The sequence below is a fragment of the Carlito syrichta genome, unplaced genomic scaffold, assembly GCF_000164805.1.
Source record: "Carlito syrichta isolate Samal-C Ts95f unplaced genomic scaffold, Tarsius_syrichta-2.0.1 Scaffold316209, whole genome shotgun sequence".
NCBI lineage: Eukaryota > Metazoa > Chordata > Mammalia > Primates > Tarsiidae > Carlito > Carlito syrichta.
Genome location: NW_007260305.1, coordinates 157,627 through 176,873, shown reverse-complemented (window position 1 = coordinate 176,873; position 19,247 = coordinate 157,627). Strand labels below are relative to the sequence as shown.

Sequence of the window (19,247 nt, the reverse complement as noted above, 5' to 3'; positions counted from 1 at the left end):
GGGGGGGGGGGTCTCACTATGTTGTCCAGGCAGTTCTCAAACTCCTGGCCTCAGAGGATCATTCCACCTCAGCTTTCCAAAATTCTGGTATTACAGATATGAGCCACTGTGCCCAGAATCAATTATGGAGTATTATAGCACATTAATAAATGCCCTAAATAAGAACATTCATGTTTAACATCCCAGATGAATCTAGCCTAAATGTTTCTGCTATAAAGCCAGGCTGCTCTTCCTAATTTTTTTTTGTTGTTGTTATTAACAATGATCAACATTTTTCTTTTTTTTTTTTTGAGTTGGAGTCTCACTCTGTCGCCCAGACTGGAGTGCAGTGGCCGCTCTCGGCCACTGCAGCCTCAACCTGCTGGGCTCCAGAGATCCTTCCGCCTCAGCCTTCCAAGTAGCTGGAATTACAGGCATGCACTACCATGCCCAGCTGATTTTGTGATTTATTGTAGAGATGAGATCTCACTGCCCAGGCAGGTCTTGAACCCGCAGGCTCAGGCAATCCACTCACCTCAGCCTCCCAAAGGCGCGGGATTACAGTCTGAGCCACCAAGCCCGGCTGATCAACATTTTTCTTATTCACTTTCTTACTTTACATAAAATTCTATAATTTTCATTGTTGGAATGAAATGGACTGGAATGTTCTCATTCCTGCTGTTTTGAGTAAGTAACTCTATAATAAAAAGAAATATTACTGGCCAGGCATGGTGGCTCAAGCCTATAATCCCAGCACTTTGGGAGGCTGAGGTGAGAGAATCGCCTGAGGCCAGGGCAACTTGGTGAGACCTCGTCTCTACAATAAATCATAAAAACTAGCCAGACACGGTGGCGTGCGTCTGTAGTTCCAGCTACTTGGAAGGCTGAGATGGAAGGATCACCCAAGTCCAGTGGGTGGAGACTGCGGTGGCCGTGAGCGTGCTGCTGTACTCCAGCCTGGGGAACAAGAATGAGACTCCAATTAAAAAAAAAAAAAAAAAAAGTATATAACTGTTGCTTACACATCCCCAAAGGGCACTCCATAAAGAAAAAGAACCAAAATGTTTGTTTTATCCGATTTCTAAAGACAGGCAACACTTGGCCCTACAAGCTGAAGAGAGCCCACCTGTCAGGTAGGGATGGTGACTTACTGCCCACCCCCCAAAATACTGACCCCTGACCCTCAGACCAAATTGGGAAATGACCAGCATCACCTTCCAAAGGTAACCCGAGGAGAGGGAGGAAGGAGGCACAGGGGCTGTGGTACCTGAGTAGGCGTCGGCTCAGCCGCCTGTATCTGAAAGTTCTGGGAGGGCTTCTGCGGGACGGTGGGGAGGGTGGCAGATGCCGCCTGCACCACCCGCAGAGCCTGCTGGGGGATCTGCACCACCTGCTGCTGCTCGGCCTTCGGGGGCACCACCTGGACCTGCTGAACCACAGCTGGCTGGCCCCCACCAGGGCTCTGAACGATGAGCAGGTTGTTTCCTGCCTGGATGATGTTGTCCGCGGTGGTCTCGATTAGCACCGTCTCCACTTGCTCAGCCACAGCCACAGGGGGCTGGGAGGCAGGAAGGTTCTTCTTCCTCGCCTTCTTGTTAGTCTTAGACAGCGGGGTGGGGGGACTTTCGGTGAGGAGCTGAGTGGGGGCCCCAGTGTCGCTGGCATTCACAAGGTTGTTGACAGGCAGAGTGAGTGTCACGTTGCCGCCCCCACCTGTCAGCTTCACCACGTTGGCCCCACTCTGCACGGGGGTGGTAGCCGTACTCGACTTCTGGACAGGGGCTGGCTTGATGGGGACAGGCTTGTGACTGGACGGTGAAGGGGTGATGATAGCTTGGTTGGTGCCAGGGATGATCTGGATCTGGTTGGTGAGATTGGGCTGTACTTGGATGGTCTGGGAACTGCTTGCCTGTATCTGAGGGACCGCCTGGTACTGGATATTGGCATTTGATCGGGTCCCTTTGTTGATCATGGTGGGATTCTGGATAGCGAACACCAGCTGCCCCCCAGGATAGGAGGTGCTCAGTTGTGACCCCTGAATCTGAAGTATATTTCCTTTGGAGGACAGGATTCCAAAGCTATTCTTGCCAGGACTAAGAGGGAGAGGGGCCGGTTTGATAGGGACGAGCTTCCGTGGTGTGGGCTGGGGGGGAGCAGGAGGGGTCACGGCAGCTTCCACAGCTGGGGGGCCAATTTTGCTACATGTTGCAGCAAGCAGGGCTAAGGGAGATGGCTGGGAGTCCTGCAAAAAGCCAGCAGAGAAAACAAGTGAGACAGGAAAGTCCACCGCCCAGCCACTCCTGCCCTGCAAGACCCTCTCCTCTTGGTGGTGGCCTTCCACACAGATCCTCCCACTTCATGGCAGGCATGTTGCCAGCATCCTCCCCTGCAATGGCTCCTGTCTCCCCTCCTCTGCTGGTTTCTCCATTAAGCATGCAAGGGAGAAAAGGCGGGCAATGTCTTTCTCAGGAGGGATCCCCTGGAAGTACCCTACAGGCAGGGCACACTCACAGTGTGAGGTGACCTCTTATTCCCCACTGGCCTTGTTTCTAAGGACAGTGAATCATACCTGGCTCTTAGGAGCTTCATTACCTACCCCAGGAGTCAAGGGATCCCTGATTGCTCAACTGAGGAAGAACTAAGGAAGGAAGGGAGGGAGGGAAAAAAAAATGAAGGCACAGCAGGAGGGTTAAATACTTTGGTAAAGTGTTTTCTTGAACTTGGAATGTATGACTTTATAGCTGCTCTCTCGAGGCTACAATTGGAAGAGCGAGTCTGTTTCCTTCCATGGGCAGTGGGATCTGGTAGAAGGAACATTTGAGTTTAATTCTGGTTTTTCCCCGACCCAACTGTGGCACCTTAGGTAAGTAGCCATAGTCTCTTGGTTCAGAAAATGTGGCTAACTGAACCTTCCCTATCTCATGTCCTAAGGTAGCTAAACTGAGACACTGAGAGTTTTCAGTGCAGCCCCAGCCCTTGAGGCCCACTGCCCACTCGCCTGGGTGGTGGAGGCGGCAGGCTGCAGGTAGTCACTGGGACTGACAGCGGCAGTGGCAGCCATGCTGGTCTGTGGATCTGCTGGAAGAAAAGAGATGGAGTAATGCACAAGACACCTGAAGAGCAGTCCGGCCCACCTGCCTTTTCTTTTGCCTCTATTTGTTGCTGCTTCTCCAAGAGACATTAGTGGCCTCTCCCCAGACTCCCCCACCCTAGGTTAGCAGCCTCACATCTATTTCAATAGATGATCTTTCCTCCTCAGATGCAGCCAGCCAAGGCAGGTCAGCTGGTCCCACCTCCACTGGACTGTCCACCATGAAGTGGACACCATGAAGTCTAGGATGACACTTTAGAAACTCAGCTGGACCCCACAATGAAGCTCTCTCTGCTGGGCACTGCTGGTTCCTGTTAGCTAGATTGGACCCCCTTGATGGTGGGCAGGGAGAGCCCCCCTGCTAATCCTCTAGCCCTGACTCAAGCTTCCTGCTTACTCCTGTTGTAGCCTGATGCCAAGATGGCCTAGGAGAGAAGCTTTGCTTGACCCAGATTCCTGATGGAGGATATACTGCTTCATTCCAATGTCCTGGGTATTTTATGCTCAACGACAGAGACACAAAGGCCCCAGGTATCGTATACAGCATGTGGGTGATTTCTTTAAGTGAATTTACACTTTTACAAGGGAAAAAGGGTATAGCCCCACAGGTATCACGAAGACTACGGAAAGCCAGTGAATGAATATATTAAGGAGAGTGGAAATGGAATCAATTCTATTTCTGTTTAATTGTATTTAAATATTTCTATATATGAATATAGCCAACATATATAGAACAGGAAAAAGTCTAAAAGAAAGCTAAAATGTTAAAAATTATTATCTCTTTAGCAGTAGTTTTGCTTGACTTGAAGAATTTTTCATTTTGTTTTTCTTTATCTTCTCATTTCCCCAAAATAAATATGTTCTATCATATTTTTTAATTAAAGGAAAATAAAGATTGAGGAAGTAATGAAGAGAATCTCTACTATGTACTTAAGTCTGATCTAGCCGGGCTCAGTGGCTCAGCCTGTAATCCCACGCCTTGGGAGGCTGAGGTGAGTGGATTGCCTGAGCCCCCGGGTTTGAGACCTGCCTGGGCAACTTGGTGAGACCTCATCTCTACAATAAATCAAAAAAATTAGTCGGGTGTGGTAATGCACGACGTTCCAGCTACTTGGAAGACTGAGGCGGAAGGATCTCCGGAGCCCAGCAGGCAACAGAGTGAGACTCCAACTCAAAAAAAAAAAAAAAGACCCAGGGGTAGAGCCCCTATAAAGCATTTGGCGAGAGGACAGATACTGAGGGGGAAGCAGAACGCTTCACATGCTGCCTGGCCTCTGGCATCCTTCTTTGGGAGAACTTTTTTTTTCTTGCGTTGGTCTCACTGTCACTCTGGCTGGAGTACAGTGGCACGCTCCCGGCCACCACAGTCTTGATCTGCTGGGCTCAGGCGATCCTTCCACCTCAGTCTTTCAAGTAGCTGGAACTACAGGCACGTGCAACCATGCCTGGCTAATTTTTTGATTTATTGTAGAGATGAGGTCTTGCCAAGTTGCCCAGGCTGCTCTCAAACCTGCGGACTCAGGCAATCCTCCCGCCTCGCCTTCCAAAGTGCTGGGATTATAGGCATGAGCCACCGCGCTCGGCCCAGGTAGTTTTTTAATTTATTATAGAGACTAGGTCTCACCAAGTTGCCCAGGCTGGTATCGAACCCCTGGGCTCAGATAATCCCTCGGTCTCCCAAAGTGCTGGGATTATAGGCCTGAGCCACCACGCCCGACCTGGGAGAACACTTCTTAAATGGGAAAAGGTAGAAAAAAGATAAAGAGCTGAGCTGAAAGTACATCAGTGCCTGAAACAGTCTCCATAAACCACAACTTCAGAGGAGGGGAGACTTTGCATGTAGACATACTTGCAAAGGGCAGCTGTAGGTAAAATTTTCTATGCAGATCCTGAAATATGACAGACACTGATCCTTGGCAAAATCCTAGAACAAATGATTGAGCAGCACGACAATTACTGAGAGGTGGAAGGAGTGATCACAGGAATAAGCACTGAGTTGCAAAAAAGTCATGCTGAGCAAAATGTTTCCTTTTTATAGGTTTTTGGATGGACACATCAAGAAAACGGTATACACCAGGTATTTTATTTCAACAAGCATCTGACTAACATTTTAATAATATTCTTGTGAACAAGAAGGGGGTAAAAAATGACCACGCACAGTGGCTTATGCTTGTCATCCCAGCACTTTGGGAGGCTGAGGTGGGAGGACTGCTCAAGGCCAGGAGTTTGAGCCCAGCCTGAGCAACATAATGAGAACTTGTCTCTACAAAAAGTAAAAAAACAAACTGGGTGGCGGGGGGAGGGGAGAATATGTGGGCAGGATGATCATCTGGTCGGGGTGGTGGGCCAAGCTAAACCCACCTCCGCCTAAATGCTGAGGTGTTTGCGGGCCCCAAGGTCAACCAGGAGGTCTCAAACTAGGGTGGGTCCCAGGATCACAGTCCACAGGCATCTCCTCAGAGGTCTTTTTATTCTTGTGTTTTCACTGTGATGATCATCTTTTAAAAATGAATGCATACCATACACCAAGTGACTGCTGCTTAGCCATGTCCTACACATTTCAGGGCTGTGTTTACAAGTGCACTACTGCAACTGTGTGGGCTAATTAGGACAATTTAGTTCTGCACATTTAATTCACGAGACATGTGCACAGTGCAGGCTGACGTCTCTTCAGAAGTGGTGGGAGGACTGTGTTGCTCACACTGGCGCACTGCAGGGTGGGCGGGCAGAACTCGAGAGACTCGGTGTCAAGGCTGTGCTGTGCTTACGCTAAAAGCAGTGATTTGGTTCAAAAGTCACCTCCCAGAATGATGATGCTTTCAATTTTCCTGGCTTTTCTGCAGTTATATGTGTTAACTTCATAGGGGCAAGATCAATGAGTTGACAAATTTATGTTCATACAAAATAAAGTTAAATAAAAAAAATTAGCTGGGGTGGTTCCAGCTGCTTGGAAGACTGAGGCAGAGGTATCACCTGAGCCCAGCAGGTAGAGGCAGCAGTGGCTGTGAGGGTGCCACTGCACCCCAGCCTGGGCAACAGAGTGAGACTCCTACTCAAAAAAAAAAAAAAAAAAAGAGTGGTGGTGTTCAAACTATCAGACCATAAACCACAGTTACAAAAACAATTTACATCAAAACCCAGCATACTCATGTGTGTGCATGCACACACACACACACCCCACATCCCTGTCTGGTGCTCATGCAATAAAAGTTTCCTGAAACAAAATCTGCCCTTATTACATTGATGGACTTTGCTATTTTTCTACGGTTTCATTTTTTAAAAATGCTGGCTCTAACTCACTAGGTTGCTTGTGTGTACTATAGGCTGAAAACCTTGGCTTTGGAACACCGTCTACCACTCAAGCTTGGGAAACAGTGCAGAGATCCAGAGAGCAAGTTAAACTTGCAGACATCACAAAACTTAGAAGGACTGTAAACATCACGGGTATCAGTATCAGGGTTCAGACATCTTAAAAGACTGGGAGGCACAATGCTTAGGAAGAACCATGAGGTTCCAGGCCTAAATGAAAGCTCTGACTGTGCAATTCCTCAAGGGCATCTTGCTCTGCCTCATTGTACCCTCTGTAATACTGCGGTTATGCCATCCTTCCAGGCTTTCTGTGAGGTGAGAGTACAAGGCCTGGCATATAGTAGGTAACCAATGCATGGGGTTTAAAGTTTATCGTATCCTGCACTTAGGCTAAAACCCAATCACATGCATATAGGACAGAAAGGCAGAGCTTGATACTGCTTCTTGGCCACTGCCTTGCTAAGCTATGGTGTGGTATGTTTTCTTAAGCTCTGACCTCCTCCCCTACCTTGGGGAGGTGAATCACACCTCTCTCTCTCTAATTTACTGTCTAAATAAACGATATTCTCTAATCTAAAAATAAAAAGAGGGGAGCTTCTTACTTGGCATGGTGGCACACGCCTATAATCCCAGCACCTTGGGAGGCCCAGGTAGGAAAACTGCCTGAGTCTGGGAGTTCAAGACTAGCCTGGGCAACATGGCAAGACCTTGTCTCTACAATAAATAAAAAAATTAGCTGGGCGTGGTGGTGTGCGTCTGTAGTCCCAGCTACTTGGAAGGCTGAGGCAGAAGGATAGCTTGAGCCCAGTAGGTCAAGGCTGCTTGAGCCCAGCAGGCCAAGGCTGCCGTAGCTGTGATCATACCACTGCACTCCAGCCTGGCCCACAGAGTGAGGCTCCAACTTAAAAAAAAAATGCTTCTCATATGAAAAAGCCCCGGTGGTTTCTTACTTAAAGTAGAATCTAGATATGTTTTCTAAGAAAGCTACTGCAATCCTAGACTGTATTTCTGAAAATTCAGTAATAAAACAAGAAAACGACTAGCCTCATGTATTCTGTACACTTGGGCCACAGGTGGAGCATCAGGCTCCATTCTGAGGGACATTTTCAAATGGAACTTGTTCAGAGGGCAGCAGCAATGGTACGGCCAGAGTAATATGACATGGGTTCAAAGGGTAGAACCAAGATTCCCCATAGGCATTTCAAGAAGGAAAATTTCAGTTTATCCTAATAGAGAATTTTCTTTTTTGGTTTTCTTTTTGAGTCGGAGTCTCACTATGTTACCCAGGCTGGAGTGCAGTGGCACTCACAGTCACTGCAGCCTTGAGCTGCTGGGCTCAGGCAGTCCTTCCACTTTACCTTCCAAGTAGCCAGAACTACAGGCGCACGCCACCATGCCCAACTAAGTTTTTTGATTTACTGTAGAGGTGAGGTCTCACCACGTTGCCCAGGCTGATCTCAAACCCCTGGACTCCGGCCACCGTGCCCGGCTTAAGAGTTAACTTTTTCCTTTTCTTTCTTTTTAAATTTACTGTAGAGACTGCCAAATTGCCCAGGCTGCTCTCGAACCTGCGGGCTAAGGCAGTCCACTTGCCTCAGCATCTCAAAGTGCTGGGATTACAGGCTGAGCCACCGAGCCCAGACTAAGAAAGAACTTTCAAAATCAGCTGTCCTTTGAGGTACTACCATTCTCCTTTCCCTGGAGTCGCCCGACCAGAGGCAGGAAGTGTGTCCCTGTGGAGTCAGGATGTTGAGGTAGGGTGGGAATCTGGACCCAAAATAATTTTTGAGTTGGAGTCTCACTCCATCACCCAGACTTGAGTGCACTCGCATGCTCACAGCCACCCCAGCATTGACCTGCTGGGCTCCAGCGATCTTTCCACTTCAGCCTTCCAAACAGCTGGAACTATAGGCGCATGCTACTGTGCCCAGCTAATTTTTGATTTATTGTAGAGACGAGGTCACACCAAGTTGCCTGGGCTGGTCTCGAACCCCTGGGCTCAGACAATCCACTCACCTCAGCCTCCCAAAGTGGTGGGATTACAGGCTGAGCCATTGAGCCTGGCCTATTTGACGATTTTTATATTTCTCAGGCCTTGTCACTGATAGGAACACCAGAGTTCACTGCCGGCAGGGATGGGAAGGAGGACAATTGCTCTCCCAGGAGGCTCCTCAGGCTCTGATTCACTTGGCTAAAACTGACTCTCCCTCAGACGCCCTGTACTGTTAAACAGAGGACACCAGATCAGGGCAGGGTGCAAAGGAAACAAAATGAAAACTGGCCTCACGCTTCTTAATAATCTCCCTCTCTCCCTCTGCAGTCATTTTTACCCTGGACTCAAACTGTGTGGACACCAGGCCAGGCTGAGTGACCCTTTGGTTAGGAAGTCAAAGCAGAATCTACTGAAGCAAGGTACAGACAGCTGGCATTGCACCATCTCAGTTTGGTTTCATTTTCCTCCCCAGCTGGCACTTGAAATACTCCTCTAGGTCTCAAACCAACATTTGTAAGTGTCTCTCCGAGTGCCACGCGGAGCTTTATAGCCCCTGGGCTGCAGACCTGGTCAACCAAAGCAACAGATCTCCCTGCCACTGCAGAGTTCTCTCCTGGGATTAACCATGAAAGGGAAAGAGGAGACATTTCCATTGGTGCTTGGAAATGAAAAGTGGTTAAGAAAAGGTAGCATAGATACGGAACTGCAAGATTGTGATCAAAGGCACTTTAGAGCCTCATTAGTTTAGAACCTTGTATTTAAAATGTGTAATTTGGACACAAATTATGCTTAACTCTTCCTTTATCCTATTTAAAGTGAGGCTAAATGGTGTACGAAGACTGCAAAGGGACTCTCAGGTCGATTATGTAACTACTTTATGCCACTTCCACCATTTGAACAATGCCATTGACATCCAGTCACAAACCCTCATTTAGAAACATCAGTAAATTGGATTACTGCATATTATTGAAAGAAAAAGCTTCACTGCTCTCAAAGTTATAGTACGCAGACTTTTCATTAAATCAGGTTGGCTAAAGCTTTCCCAACAACCCCTGGGCATAGTACCTCTTTTAAGCTGCAAGAAAAACACCCTGGGGCATCACACAAGGCTTGAGGGCAGCCTGGGGGTGGGTCCAGGTGCCTGATGGGTCCACAGCCAACTCTCCATTCCTCATATCAGAAGTCAATTTAATTCCAAGACAAGCAGAAAAGCACCAAGTCCCAGACTCTTGCTAATCATCTCTACCTCCCGACCCCTCCAGCACAGCCTTCCCTTCCTTCCTGCTTGACCAAACTTGGTGGAAGAGCTGCTGGTACTCTGCTGTGCCCTCTGTCCTTTCTTGGTGGCATCAGGATGTCTCCCTGGCTGACAATGCTTGCTGCTCCTGTCCAGGTCGCCAGTGCCTTCCTCGCTGCTAAATCCAGCAGACCCACTGCTGGTTTCCTCTTCCTTGAAATTCCCATGGATTTTCTCGTACCTCTCCTGCCACCTCTTCCCCTTGTGGCTCTTACTCCTTTGCCACCCGTAAATCCTGATGTTCCCCAACATCCTTCCTTCTCCCCAGCGCCCTTCTCATGGGTGACCGTGCCCACTCCCATAGCTTCACTTACCTTCTGCAGGCTGACGCTCCCAGGTCTGCATCCCACCCAGGTCTCTGCTCGAGTGTTAGCCCAGTACATCCCACCTCCTGGGTCTGCCACTTGGGCTGGCCACAGATACGTCCAGTAATGAGCTGTCACCTTCGCCCATTCTCCCAGCATTCTCACTCTGGCTGCCACTGGCCTCCCCCCAGGTCCTGGAAGAGTCTTGTCTCCGCTGCTGCTGGTCCTTGCTTATAGCTCAGCCCCTCTCTTCATTAGCTAACACCTTCACCCTTCAGGTCTTGAGCTGACTTTCCCCAGCAAATGTACTGTGCATCCACCTAAGACAAGGTTAGCTCCTTTGGTGACTCTCACCACCCATTAAATAATCACAGACCTGATGTATGGGAGGGCTCCCGGGGTGGGCCATGTCTGTTTTCACTGCTGACACTCAACCCAGCCCACAGACACTTTCAGTGCTTGTGGGTTCAATGAACACACCAGCCTCTCTCTTCTGGTATTTCCAATCACAATGAAACCTGAGCATCATCCTTATCGCCCACCAATTAAGTCCTGATGATTCTGTCTCCTCAACAGAAATCTCTCTCTAGCCAGCCATGGCTGTCTACTCCCTCCACCACTGTCCTACCATCAAATACTTTCAGCTCGGCCTGCAATACTTACTGCTCAGAGTAATGGGCAAAATGACTTCTCAGCCTCCTCTTACCTACAGTCAGAGGACTTTTAAAATGCAAATCCAGAGCAAAGTGAGGTGGGTCACACCTATAATCCCAGCACTTTGGGAGGCTGAGGAGGAAAAATCCCTAGAGGCCAGCCTGGGCAACAAAGTGAGACCTTTGTCTCTAAACAAAAAATAGGAAAATTAGCTGGGCATGGTGGCGCACACCTGTAGTCCCAGCTACTTGGGAGACTGAGACAGGAGGATTGCCTAGCCCAGGAGTTTGAGGCTATGATGAGCCATGATCGTGCCACTGCACTGTAACCTGGGTGACAGGGTGAGATGACTCAAAAAAAAAGCAAATCCCATGTAGCCAAGCCCTTGATTAAGCCCCTCAACTGTATTCTTTCCAGATGGTCTCCTGGTAAGCTTATAAGACTAAAGACCAGAAGAATCTGCCTTCTCCCTGCTCCAGCCCCCCACCCTGCTCCCAACCCTCCAACCTTATTTCACTTCTGGAATTAACATGCACCACCCTCTTCCACTTGTCCTTCTTCAAAGCTCACTTATACTCACTGAGGGAAAGCCTTTTCTGTCCTCCTCCCAAGTCTGGGGCAGATGACCTCCTATGTGCCAGGGTCTATGCCCCTGGGCACTCTTAAGCACTGTTCCTCACCACAGGGGCGTCTCTGTCCCAGGGGCCTTTCTAGGGCCAACTTAGGGAGAGCACAGTCTCCCAGGAAGAGAGAACCCTGAGCCCTGTCCATCAGGCTAGGGGATGTTCCGCTGGTCCTTCCATTGAGAACGCTATTCTTGGCTCAGAGTGGTGGCTCACGCCTGTAATCCCAGCACTCTGGGAGGCTGAGGCCCAAGGCTCACTTGAGGTCAGGAGTTTGAGACCAGCCTGGGCAACATAACAAGACCCTGTCTCTAATTTAAAAAAGAAAAGAAAGAAAGAGAGAGAGAGAGAAAGCAAAGGGGCCCTGCAGAAAACCCACAACAGTAGGCTTTGGGAAACTTTTTCCTCTGGGAGAGAACTTGGCTCCAACTTCCAGGCCTTGGGGGCACGGTTTTTTTCATCTGTGGGCTCCTGCCACCCTGGCTCTGGCTTTCCTGGCCCCCTGCTCTGGTATTTCCCCTGGAGGAATTTCACTCTGTGCAAAGAGTCCTTCTCTTGGCTATTTTGGTCAGCTCAGCTGGGCCTTAAGCCAACAAAGCAGTTTCTAAGCCCAGGCCTCCCCGCTTGCCTGGCCTGGAAGAATTCAGAGCTGGTGAGGGGAAAGCAAGCCATAGCTAGTTTAAGAGAATAAACTTGGACCTCAGAGGAAGTGGACAAGCGGATAAGAGAATCAGCGTGGAAGAAGAGAGCAGCAACCTGGGATCCAAACTGCTTCGACTATGTCTAGAGAAGCCAATGTCCAGCAATCCCAGGAACCATGATAAAAGAGCCTCCTAACAGTAAAGCCAGTTTCACTGACTTTCATTAAATGAGAACAACTTAGCCAGGCATGTTGGTGGCTTATGTCTGTGATCCCAGCACTTGAGAGGTGGACGCGAGAGGATTGCCTGAGCTCAGGGGTTCGAGACCAGCCCAGGCAATAGGGCAAGATTTTGTCTCTACAATAAATCAACAAATTAGTTGGGTGTAGTGGCGCATGCCTATAGTTCTAGCTACTTGGAAAGCTGAGGCAGAAGGATCACTTGAGCCGCAGATCAAGGCTGTGGTAGTCGTGAGTATTCCACTGCACTCCAGGCTGAGTGACAGGGTGAGACTCCGACTCAAAAAAAAAAAAAAAAAAAGAGAATACCTCTGGGAAGTGGCTTGTTAATGCCACGGACCAAAAGAAGACGCGAGTGAATAGAAAGGAAGGGCTCTCTACCCAGACCCTGTGAGCCTCCTGCTTTCCTTAGCCCCAACTCTGAGCCCCAGCCTCAGCACGTGACCCTAATGTGTATCCACAATTTCACAATAAAGTTGAAATTTCCTTCATCAGGCAAACTTTATATTTCTCTCCTTCTCTTCAAGCAAAACTCCTTGCAAGAGCTACTCATGCTTGCTGTCCTAATTTCTCTTCTGCCAGCTTTTCTTGAATCCACTCCAACCAGGCTGCACCCTCCCCACACATGCCACCAAAACTGCTCATGCCACTGCGACCTCCATGTTGCTAAATCTAATGGCTACATTTTAGACCTCATCTCCTGATGATCTGACAGTTGATTGCTCTTCCTCCTTACAGCAATTCCTTCATTTGGCCTCTAGGACACTTGCTGGGCTGGCCTCCGTATCTCTGGCTACCCCAGGGCTTCCATCTACACAGGTCTATAGGTTGATTTCATCTAGTCTTATGGTTTCATCCAACTGCCTATTGACACCTCCACTTGGATGTATTAATAGGCCTCTCAAATCTACCACCAACAGTGCTCCCAGTATCTTCCTAATTCCTTGCCTCCTTCAAAATTCCTCACTGCAGTGGGTGATAACTCCACTCGGCCAGCTGCTCACCTTTCAAACCCTGAGAGTTAGCCTTGACTTCTCGTCTTCCCATGCCCCACATGTGGCAGTCGGTAAACACTCTGGCTCTACCTTCAAAACATATTCCGAATCCGACTGCCTTCACCACCTCTTCATCACCTGGGGCTAGGTCCTCATAATCTCGCATCTGGAAAACTGAGCAACCTCCTAGCTGGGCTTCTGACCTGAACCCGCAGGCCTATTCTAAATGCACAGCGAAGAGTGAGATGCACCGACCTTGAATGAAGTCATGTTGCTCCACTGCTCAGGGGCCCTCAGCAGCATCCTATCTCCCGCTCAAAGTAAGAGCCAAAGTCCCCACCATGACCCAAGAGGCCCCTGTGGGACCTGACCTTTCACCTGCCCTCCTATCACCATTCCTCCCTCACTGCTTCAGTCAGTCTGGCCTCCCTGCTGTTCCGGAACAGCAGGGCCTCTGCACTTGCTGTCTATCCTCTGTTGAGTTCCCATCCTCCTCCTCTTGCTCCAGAGTGAGCAAGGCTCAATCTCCTCCCTTCCCTCAGGGTTTTACTCAGGTCACCTCTCACTGAGACCTTCCTGACTACTCTATGTAAATGCCCTCCATCTCCCCTGCCCTCTCTTCTGCTTGTCATCTTAGCACTTCTCACAAATAACTATGAACTGCTTTATTATCTCCCAGTAAGATGTAAGCTCTCTGCCTTACTGATGTACCCCCAGTACCCAGCACATAGTAGGTGCGTAATATATATTTGTTGAATGAATGAATAAATCCTGGAGGCTATGAAGCAGGGGAGAGCCTAAATGGAGTTTAAGAACCAAAGGAGGCTGGGTGCCATGGCTCATGCCTGTGATTCCAGCATTTTGGGAGGCTGAGGCAGGAGGACTGCATGAGCGCTGGAGTTGGAGACCAGCCTGGGAAACACAGCAAGACTTCCTCTCTACAAAAAATTTAAAAAACTAGCCAAGTGTGGTGGTATGTGCCTATAGTCCCAGCTACTCAGGAGGCTAAGGTGGGAGGATTGCCTGAGCACAGGAGATTGCTTGAAGTGAGCTGTGACTGTGCCACTGCACTTCACTCCAGGGTGAGACCCTGACTCCAAAAAAAAAAAAAAGAGAGAGAGAAAAGCTGCAGATTTGCATATCCTGCCATTGGCGGACTCAGCTGATCCAGTCCCAGATGGAACTCAACCCCACCAGTCACCTGACCCACGGAGCTCAGTCCAGTCCTGCTCTAGGCCAAATACTTCAAAGCACATGCCTCTCATTACCACACACAGGCAGGACACTTCAGTGCTTTCCTCAACTGCCTTGGATTGGTGGAAAGTTAGTGAAGATGAGGGCGCCTGAATATGAAATACCTACTATCTGTCCCCGCCCTGAATTCCTCTACTCAAAGCTCTAGTTTTCATTCTGCCTGGGTCACACCCCATCCTACTGGAAGGAGCAGCACCTAGTGAGAACTCCACCCTGACTGGAGCAGTCCCAGGAAATGGTGTCAAGGTTGTTATCACAGAATCCAGGTCCTGGGAATTCTGTCTTAGAGAACAGGAGGTAAAAAGCAAGATATGGTTTCCCCTAAAGAATCTCATTATGTACAAACACGCTGCTTTCTCTGCTTTAGCACATTTACTTGTGAGTCACTCCCACGTTTATCCCAGGCTCAGATCAGCTTCTGACATGAGTGGTGACTTAATTTCCCTTGGGAAGACGGGACTGGCTTCTAGACTGATCTAAGAAGATTCCCAATGAGACATCGAATGGGGCAAAAACATTCCACTCCCAATCACACGGCCCTGTCTGCTGTCTCTTATCTCCTATCCTCACTTTCTCAGAGGCTACCTTGTGAGTCCACCAAATCCCAGGGGAGATGACATCCCCAAAGAGGAGGTTCTAGAAAGGTGACATTTGGAAACATAAGGGCCAATATTTGCTGGCTCTTTCTGAGCCACTGTCACTCTGTGGCTGAGATGAAAGGCCACCTCAGCCGGGCTCAGTGGCTCAGCCTGTAATCCTGTGCCTTTGGGAGACCGAGGTGAGTGAATTGCCTGAGCCCGCGGGTTAGAGACCGGCATTGGCAACTTGGCGAGACCTCATCTCTACAATAAATCAAAAATCAGCCGGGGCGTGGTCGCGCATGCCTGTAATTCCGGCTACTCGGAAGGCTGAGGCGGAAGGATTGCTGGAGCCCAGCAGGTCGAGGCTGCGGTGGCTGGGAGCGGCCACTGCACTCCAGTCTGGGTGACAGAGTGAGACTCCAACTCAAAAAAAAAAAAAAGAAAGAAAAGAAAGGCCATCTCATAGCTTAAATTACCACAAAGGAGCATCTTGAAGCAGTCAGCATCAAAAACAAGTCCCCCAAGCTAAGCCTCTGCATTGCAGTGTGGCCGGGCTCCTGGTGAGGCAGTCAGCAGTTCTGGTGTTGAAACCAACCACAGCAAAGGGCATCAGGTGCCCCGTGAAGGAGTCTACCCGTGGGGGACACAGACAGCCTCATCGTCTCAGCAGGGTTCAGAGCTGCTCACGGGTAGACTGGAAGTATCAGCCCTTGCTCCCGAGCAGAGCTCATCTCCCTAGAGCACCCGACCTGAAGCCCACTCTCATGAGAAGCCCAGCAGCAGCCTCAGAGCATCCAGAAAGAGTACGCTCCGAGATGCAGTGGGAGCCTCAGCTCCACCAAGCTGCCAGTGCTGAAGTTCTCCACTTCAGAATCTACCAACCGAACAAACCCACCAGGGCCACCTGGGAGTGTCTCCTCAAGGCCATCCTCCAGGCCCTTTCCTACTTAGCCTGACAATGCCATTGGGTTAGAAATGTCCCAGGCTTCCACTCTCTTCGTTCATCTTTCCATCCTTCTCAATGATCACTGACAAAAAAGCGAGACTTCTTCCACCTTGAGGTCTCCTAAGAGAATGCTCCGGGGCAACAACAACAACAAAAAAGTCAGTTGATCATTGACGAAGAACAACTTAAGAAAAAGAGACTCTGGCTGGGCTCGGTGGCTCAGCCTGTAATCCCGCGCCTTTGGGAGGTTGAGGTGAGTGGACTGCCTGAGCTTGCGGGTTCGGGACCCGCCTGGGCAACTTGGCGAGACCTCATCTCTACAATAAATCAAAAATTAGCTGGGCGTGGTAGCGCACACCTGTAGTTCCAGCTACTTGGAAGGCTGAGGCGGAAGGATCGCCGGAGCCCAGCAGGTCGAGGCTGCGGTGGCCGGTAGCGGCCACTGCACTCCAGTCTGGGCGACAGAGTGAGACTCCAACTCAAAAAAAAAAAGAGAAAGAAAAAGAGACTCAACTACATTGCAGAAAGATCTAAGTGCTGGCACTGTGAAGAAGAAACAGAGATAGTGTTTTTTTCCCCTCCTACAACAGGTCTAGAAGTCATGCAAAGAGTTGGATTCATATCCAAAACAAAAACAAGCAAAAACACCCACAAATGCATTCCGTAATGATGTCCATTTCTCAGCCCAGAAATGTAATGGGTACTGGTTTGCTCCAGCCTATGTGAAGTGTTCCTGGTTTAGAACATGCTGGGAGGAAGTTCACAAATCCAGTTGAGCCACCCAGAGGGAAACTCCACACTTAACATGCAGTAAACCTGGAAGAAAGTCTGTGAGCTTCTCCAAGTCAATTTCCCTCCAAGTTTGCAGTCCATGAAGTTTAAGTTTGGCCCATGAGTTTAATTCTGTAAACTCAGTTTTCACACCACTCCATTCCTAAACTTTTTTTTTTTTTTTTTTTAGTTGGAGTCTCACTCTGCCACCCAAGATAGAGTGCAGTGGCACGCTCATAGACACCACAGCCTCAATCTGGACTCAGGCAATCCTTCCATCTCAGCCTTCCAAGATGCATGCACCACCCTAAACTTTCTAACACTCTACAAACCCTTGAAAGCAGTGTTTCTAGCCAGGCTCGGTGGCTCAACCTATAATCCCATGCCTTTGGGAGGCTGAGGTGAGTAGACTGCCTGAGCCCGCGGGTTCAAGACCTGCCTGGGCAGCGAGACCTCATCTCCACAATAAATCAAAAAAGCAGCTGGGCGTGGTACCACATGCCTGTAATTCCGGCTACTTGGATGGCTGAGGCGGAAGGATCGCCGGAGCCCAGCAGCGAGGCTGTGGTGGCTGGGAGCGGCCACTGCACTCCAGTCTGGGCGACCCAGTGAGACTCCAACTCAAAAAAAAAAACAAAAAACAGTGTTTCTATGCAGTCTTTCATTCTGTAGCTCTTGCCTACCCAGTCCAATATAGCCTAAATTCTTCAATATTTCGAAGCAGGTTTCCAATTTTTGTATACACGAAGAACAGAGGGGGTGATGATAAGTCTTAGAAAAAGAAGATGTTGCATTTCTATCAAAGCAATGAGCAGTCAAGGCCTCAAGATTGCTCAAACCAAGCCAATACTAGGGTCTGCTGGTTGGCTGCAGCAAGTGGGAAGTGTCTTCACAGGGCCCTGGTTGGGCAATACTATACTTGCTTGAATTAAGCTTGGGACCTGCCACAGACCCATAAGCAAAGGACTGTCCACTGCTTGCTACAAGGGATCTTGCAACTTCTCCAAGAGGCTGCTATTAATCATCAGAAGTTCAAAGCAAAGATATGAGAATGAACTAACCACTCTATCTGCTGAAATGCCATGAGGGTCCTTGGTCAAAATATTTGCCAAAATCTTCTTATAGCTTCTTCTCTCCTCTGTCAGGCCTCTAGAAGCCCAAACTTTAATAGAATCCGAGAAAAAAAAGTGGCCAGTCTATGTGCAAGCCATAGTGATGCCAATCTTCCTCCTGGAGGCTGGGCAGTCAGGTGAGGATGTGATTATGAAGGAACTTCACCTGGGCCTCCTTGGCAGAGTCTGTGTCTTCAGCAGCCTAGCTCAGGGAGTTCATAATTAGACCAGCTTTTTTTTCCTTGAGTCAGGCTCTCACTCTGTGTATACCACCACACCCAGCTAATTTTTTTATTTTTTGTAGAGACAAGGTCCCGTCACTACGTTGCCTAGGCTGGTCTTGAACTCCTGGGCTCAAGTAATTCTCCCACCTTGGCCTCCTAAAGTGCTGGGATTATAGGTATGATTCACGACGCTCAGCAAGTCCAGCTTTTTAAAATTTTGTTTCTTTTAACCAAAGAGGTTAAGCTTCTGTACAACCAAGTGAAAGAACTAAAATTATAAAACATACCAATCGCCCTAGCCAGTGAGAATCCATATCCAACAGGTATAAACGCCTGTTAGAAGCCACTGGAACACTGACATACATCATCAGCCCAATTGATGGGTTGTCTGACAGATTCACTCCCTTCACTGCACACAAGAATTTAAAACAAAACAAGACACTGCAGCTATATTCATTATTGCACACAATGGGTTTCTTTGTGTTAGTAATTGAAATTACTGCTGTGGCCTGGACGCCACCGTCATTCCCTTTGCAGCCTCTCTGTACTGGCCAACACTCCAAACCTTCTAGCCCTAAAAAATCGCATGGTCCAAAATACCAACTCATCACTTAGCCCTCCATCGTGACACTTAATGCCTTATGGGGTACAGCATGAAACAGCTTTAGATGATACACGCCAGTGCACCTCAAAACAGTCAGTGCCCTCCCATCTGCAATGAAATGTGTATAAGGGGAACCTTGGGCCACTGTATTGCTTAAAGCAGATCTATTGGCTCATCTCTTTGTCTAGGAAACAACAAACAAGTGAGCAAGATGTAACCTCAGCAAAAGGAACTTCGGGAGAATGTGCACTGAGAAAAGCCAGACCAGGCCCTCTTGGATACAGTTAATTAAGAAACAAACAAACATGACAGGATCTTGGAATCAAAACAAAGGAATGCCGTGAGGACAGGTTTCTCAACTGCCCAGAGAAGACATGGTACCTTTTGAACTCAAATGAGAAAGACACTGGGAAGGAAACAAGCCACTTTGGGAGGCAGAGGTGAGAGGATTGCCTGAGCCCATGCGTTCGAGACCAGCCTGGGCAACTTGGCGAGACCTCGTCTCTACAACAAATCAAAAATCCAGAGCCGGGCTCGGTGGCTCAGCCTGTAATCCCACGCCTTTGGGAGGCTGAGGTGAGTGGATTGCCTGAGCCCGCGGGTTCGAGACCCGCCTGGGCAGGCGAGAG

The 19,247-nt window shown here is 48.9% G+C and overlaps 1 protein-coding gene across 2 annotated transcripts in view; it reads right to left on the bottom strand.

The window, feature by feature from the left end:
* SP2 (Sp2 transcription factor) overlaps positions 1–19,247 on the bottom strand; it is a 33,420-nt gene that overhangs the window by 13,038 nt on the left and 1,135 nt on the right. The window contains exons 1-3 of one of the 2 annotated variants that reach the window (XM_008073902.2): positions 18,302–18,800; positions 2,978–3,054; positions 1,247–2,221 (exon numbers count right to left, since the gene is read on the bottom strand). In XM_008073902.2, coding sequence (XP_008072093.1) covers positions 1,247–2,221; positions 2,978–3,040 — 1,038 coding nt within the window. In that variant the 5' untranslated portion in view covers positions 3,041–3,054; positions 18,302–18,800. Of the gene's footprint in view, positions 1–1,246; positions 2,222–2,977; positions 3,055–18,301; positions 18,801–19,247 lie in introns of those variants that run through there. The other variant, XM_008073901.1, reaches the window with a different exon arrangement.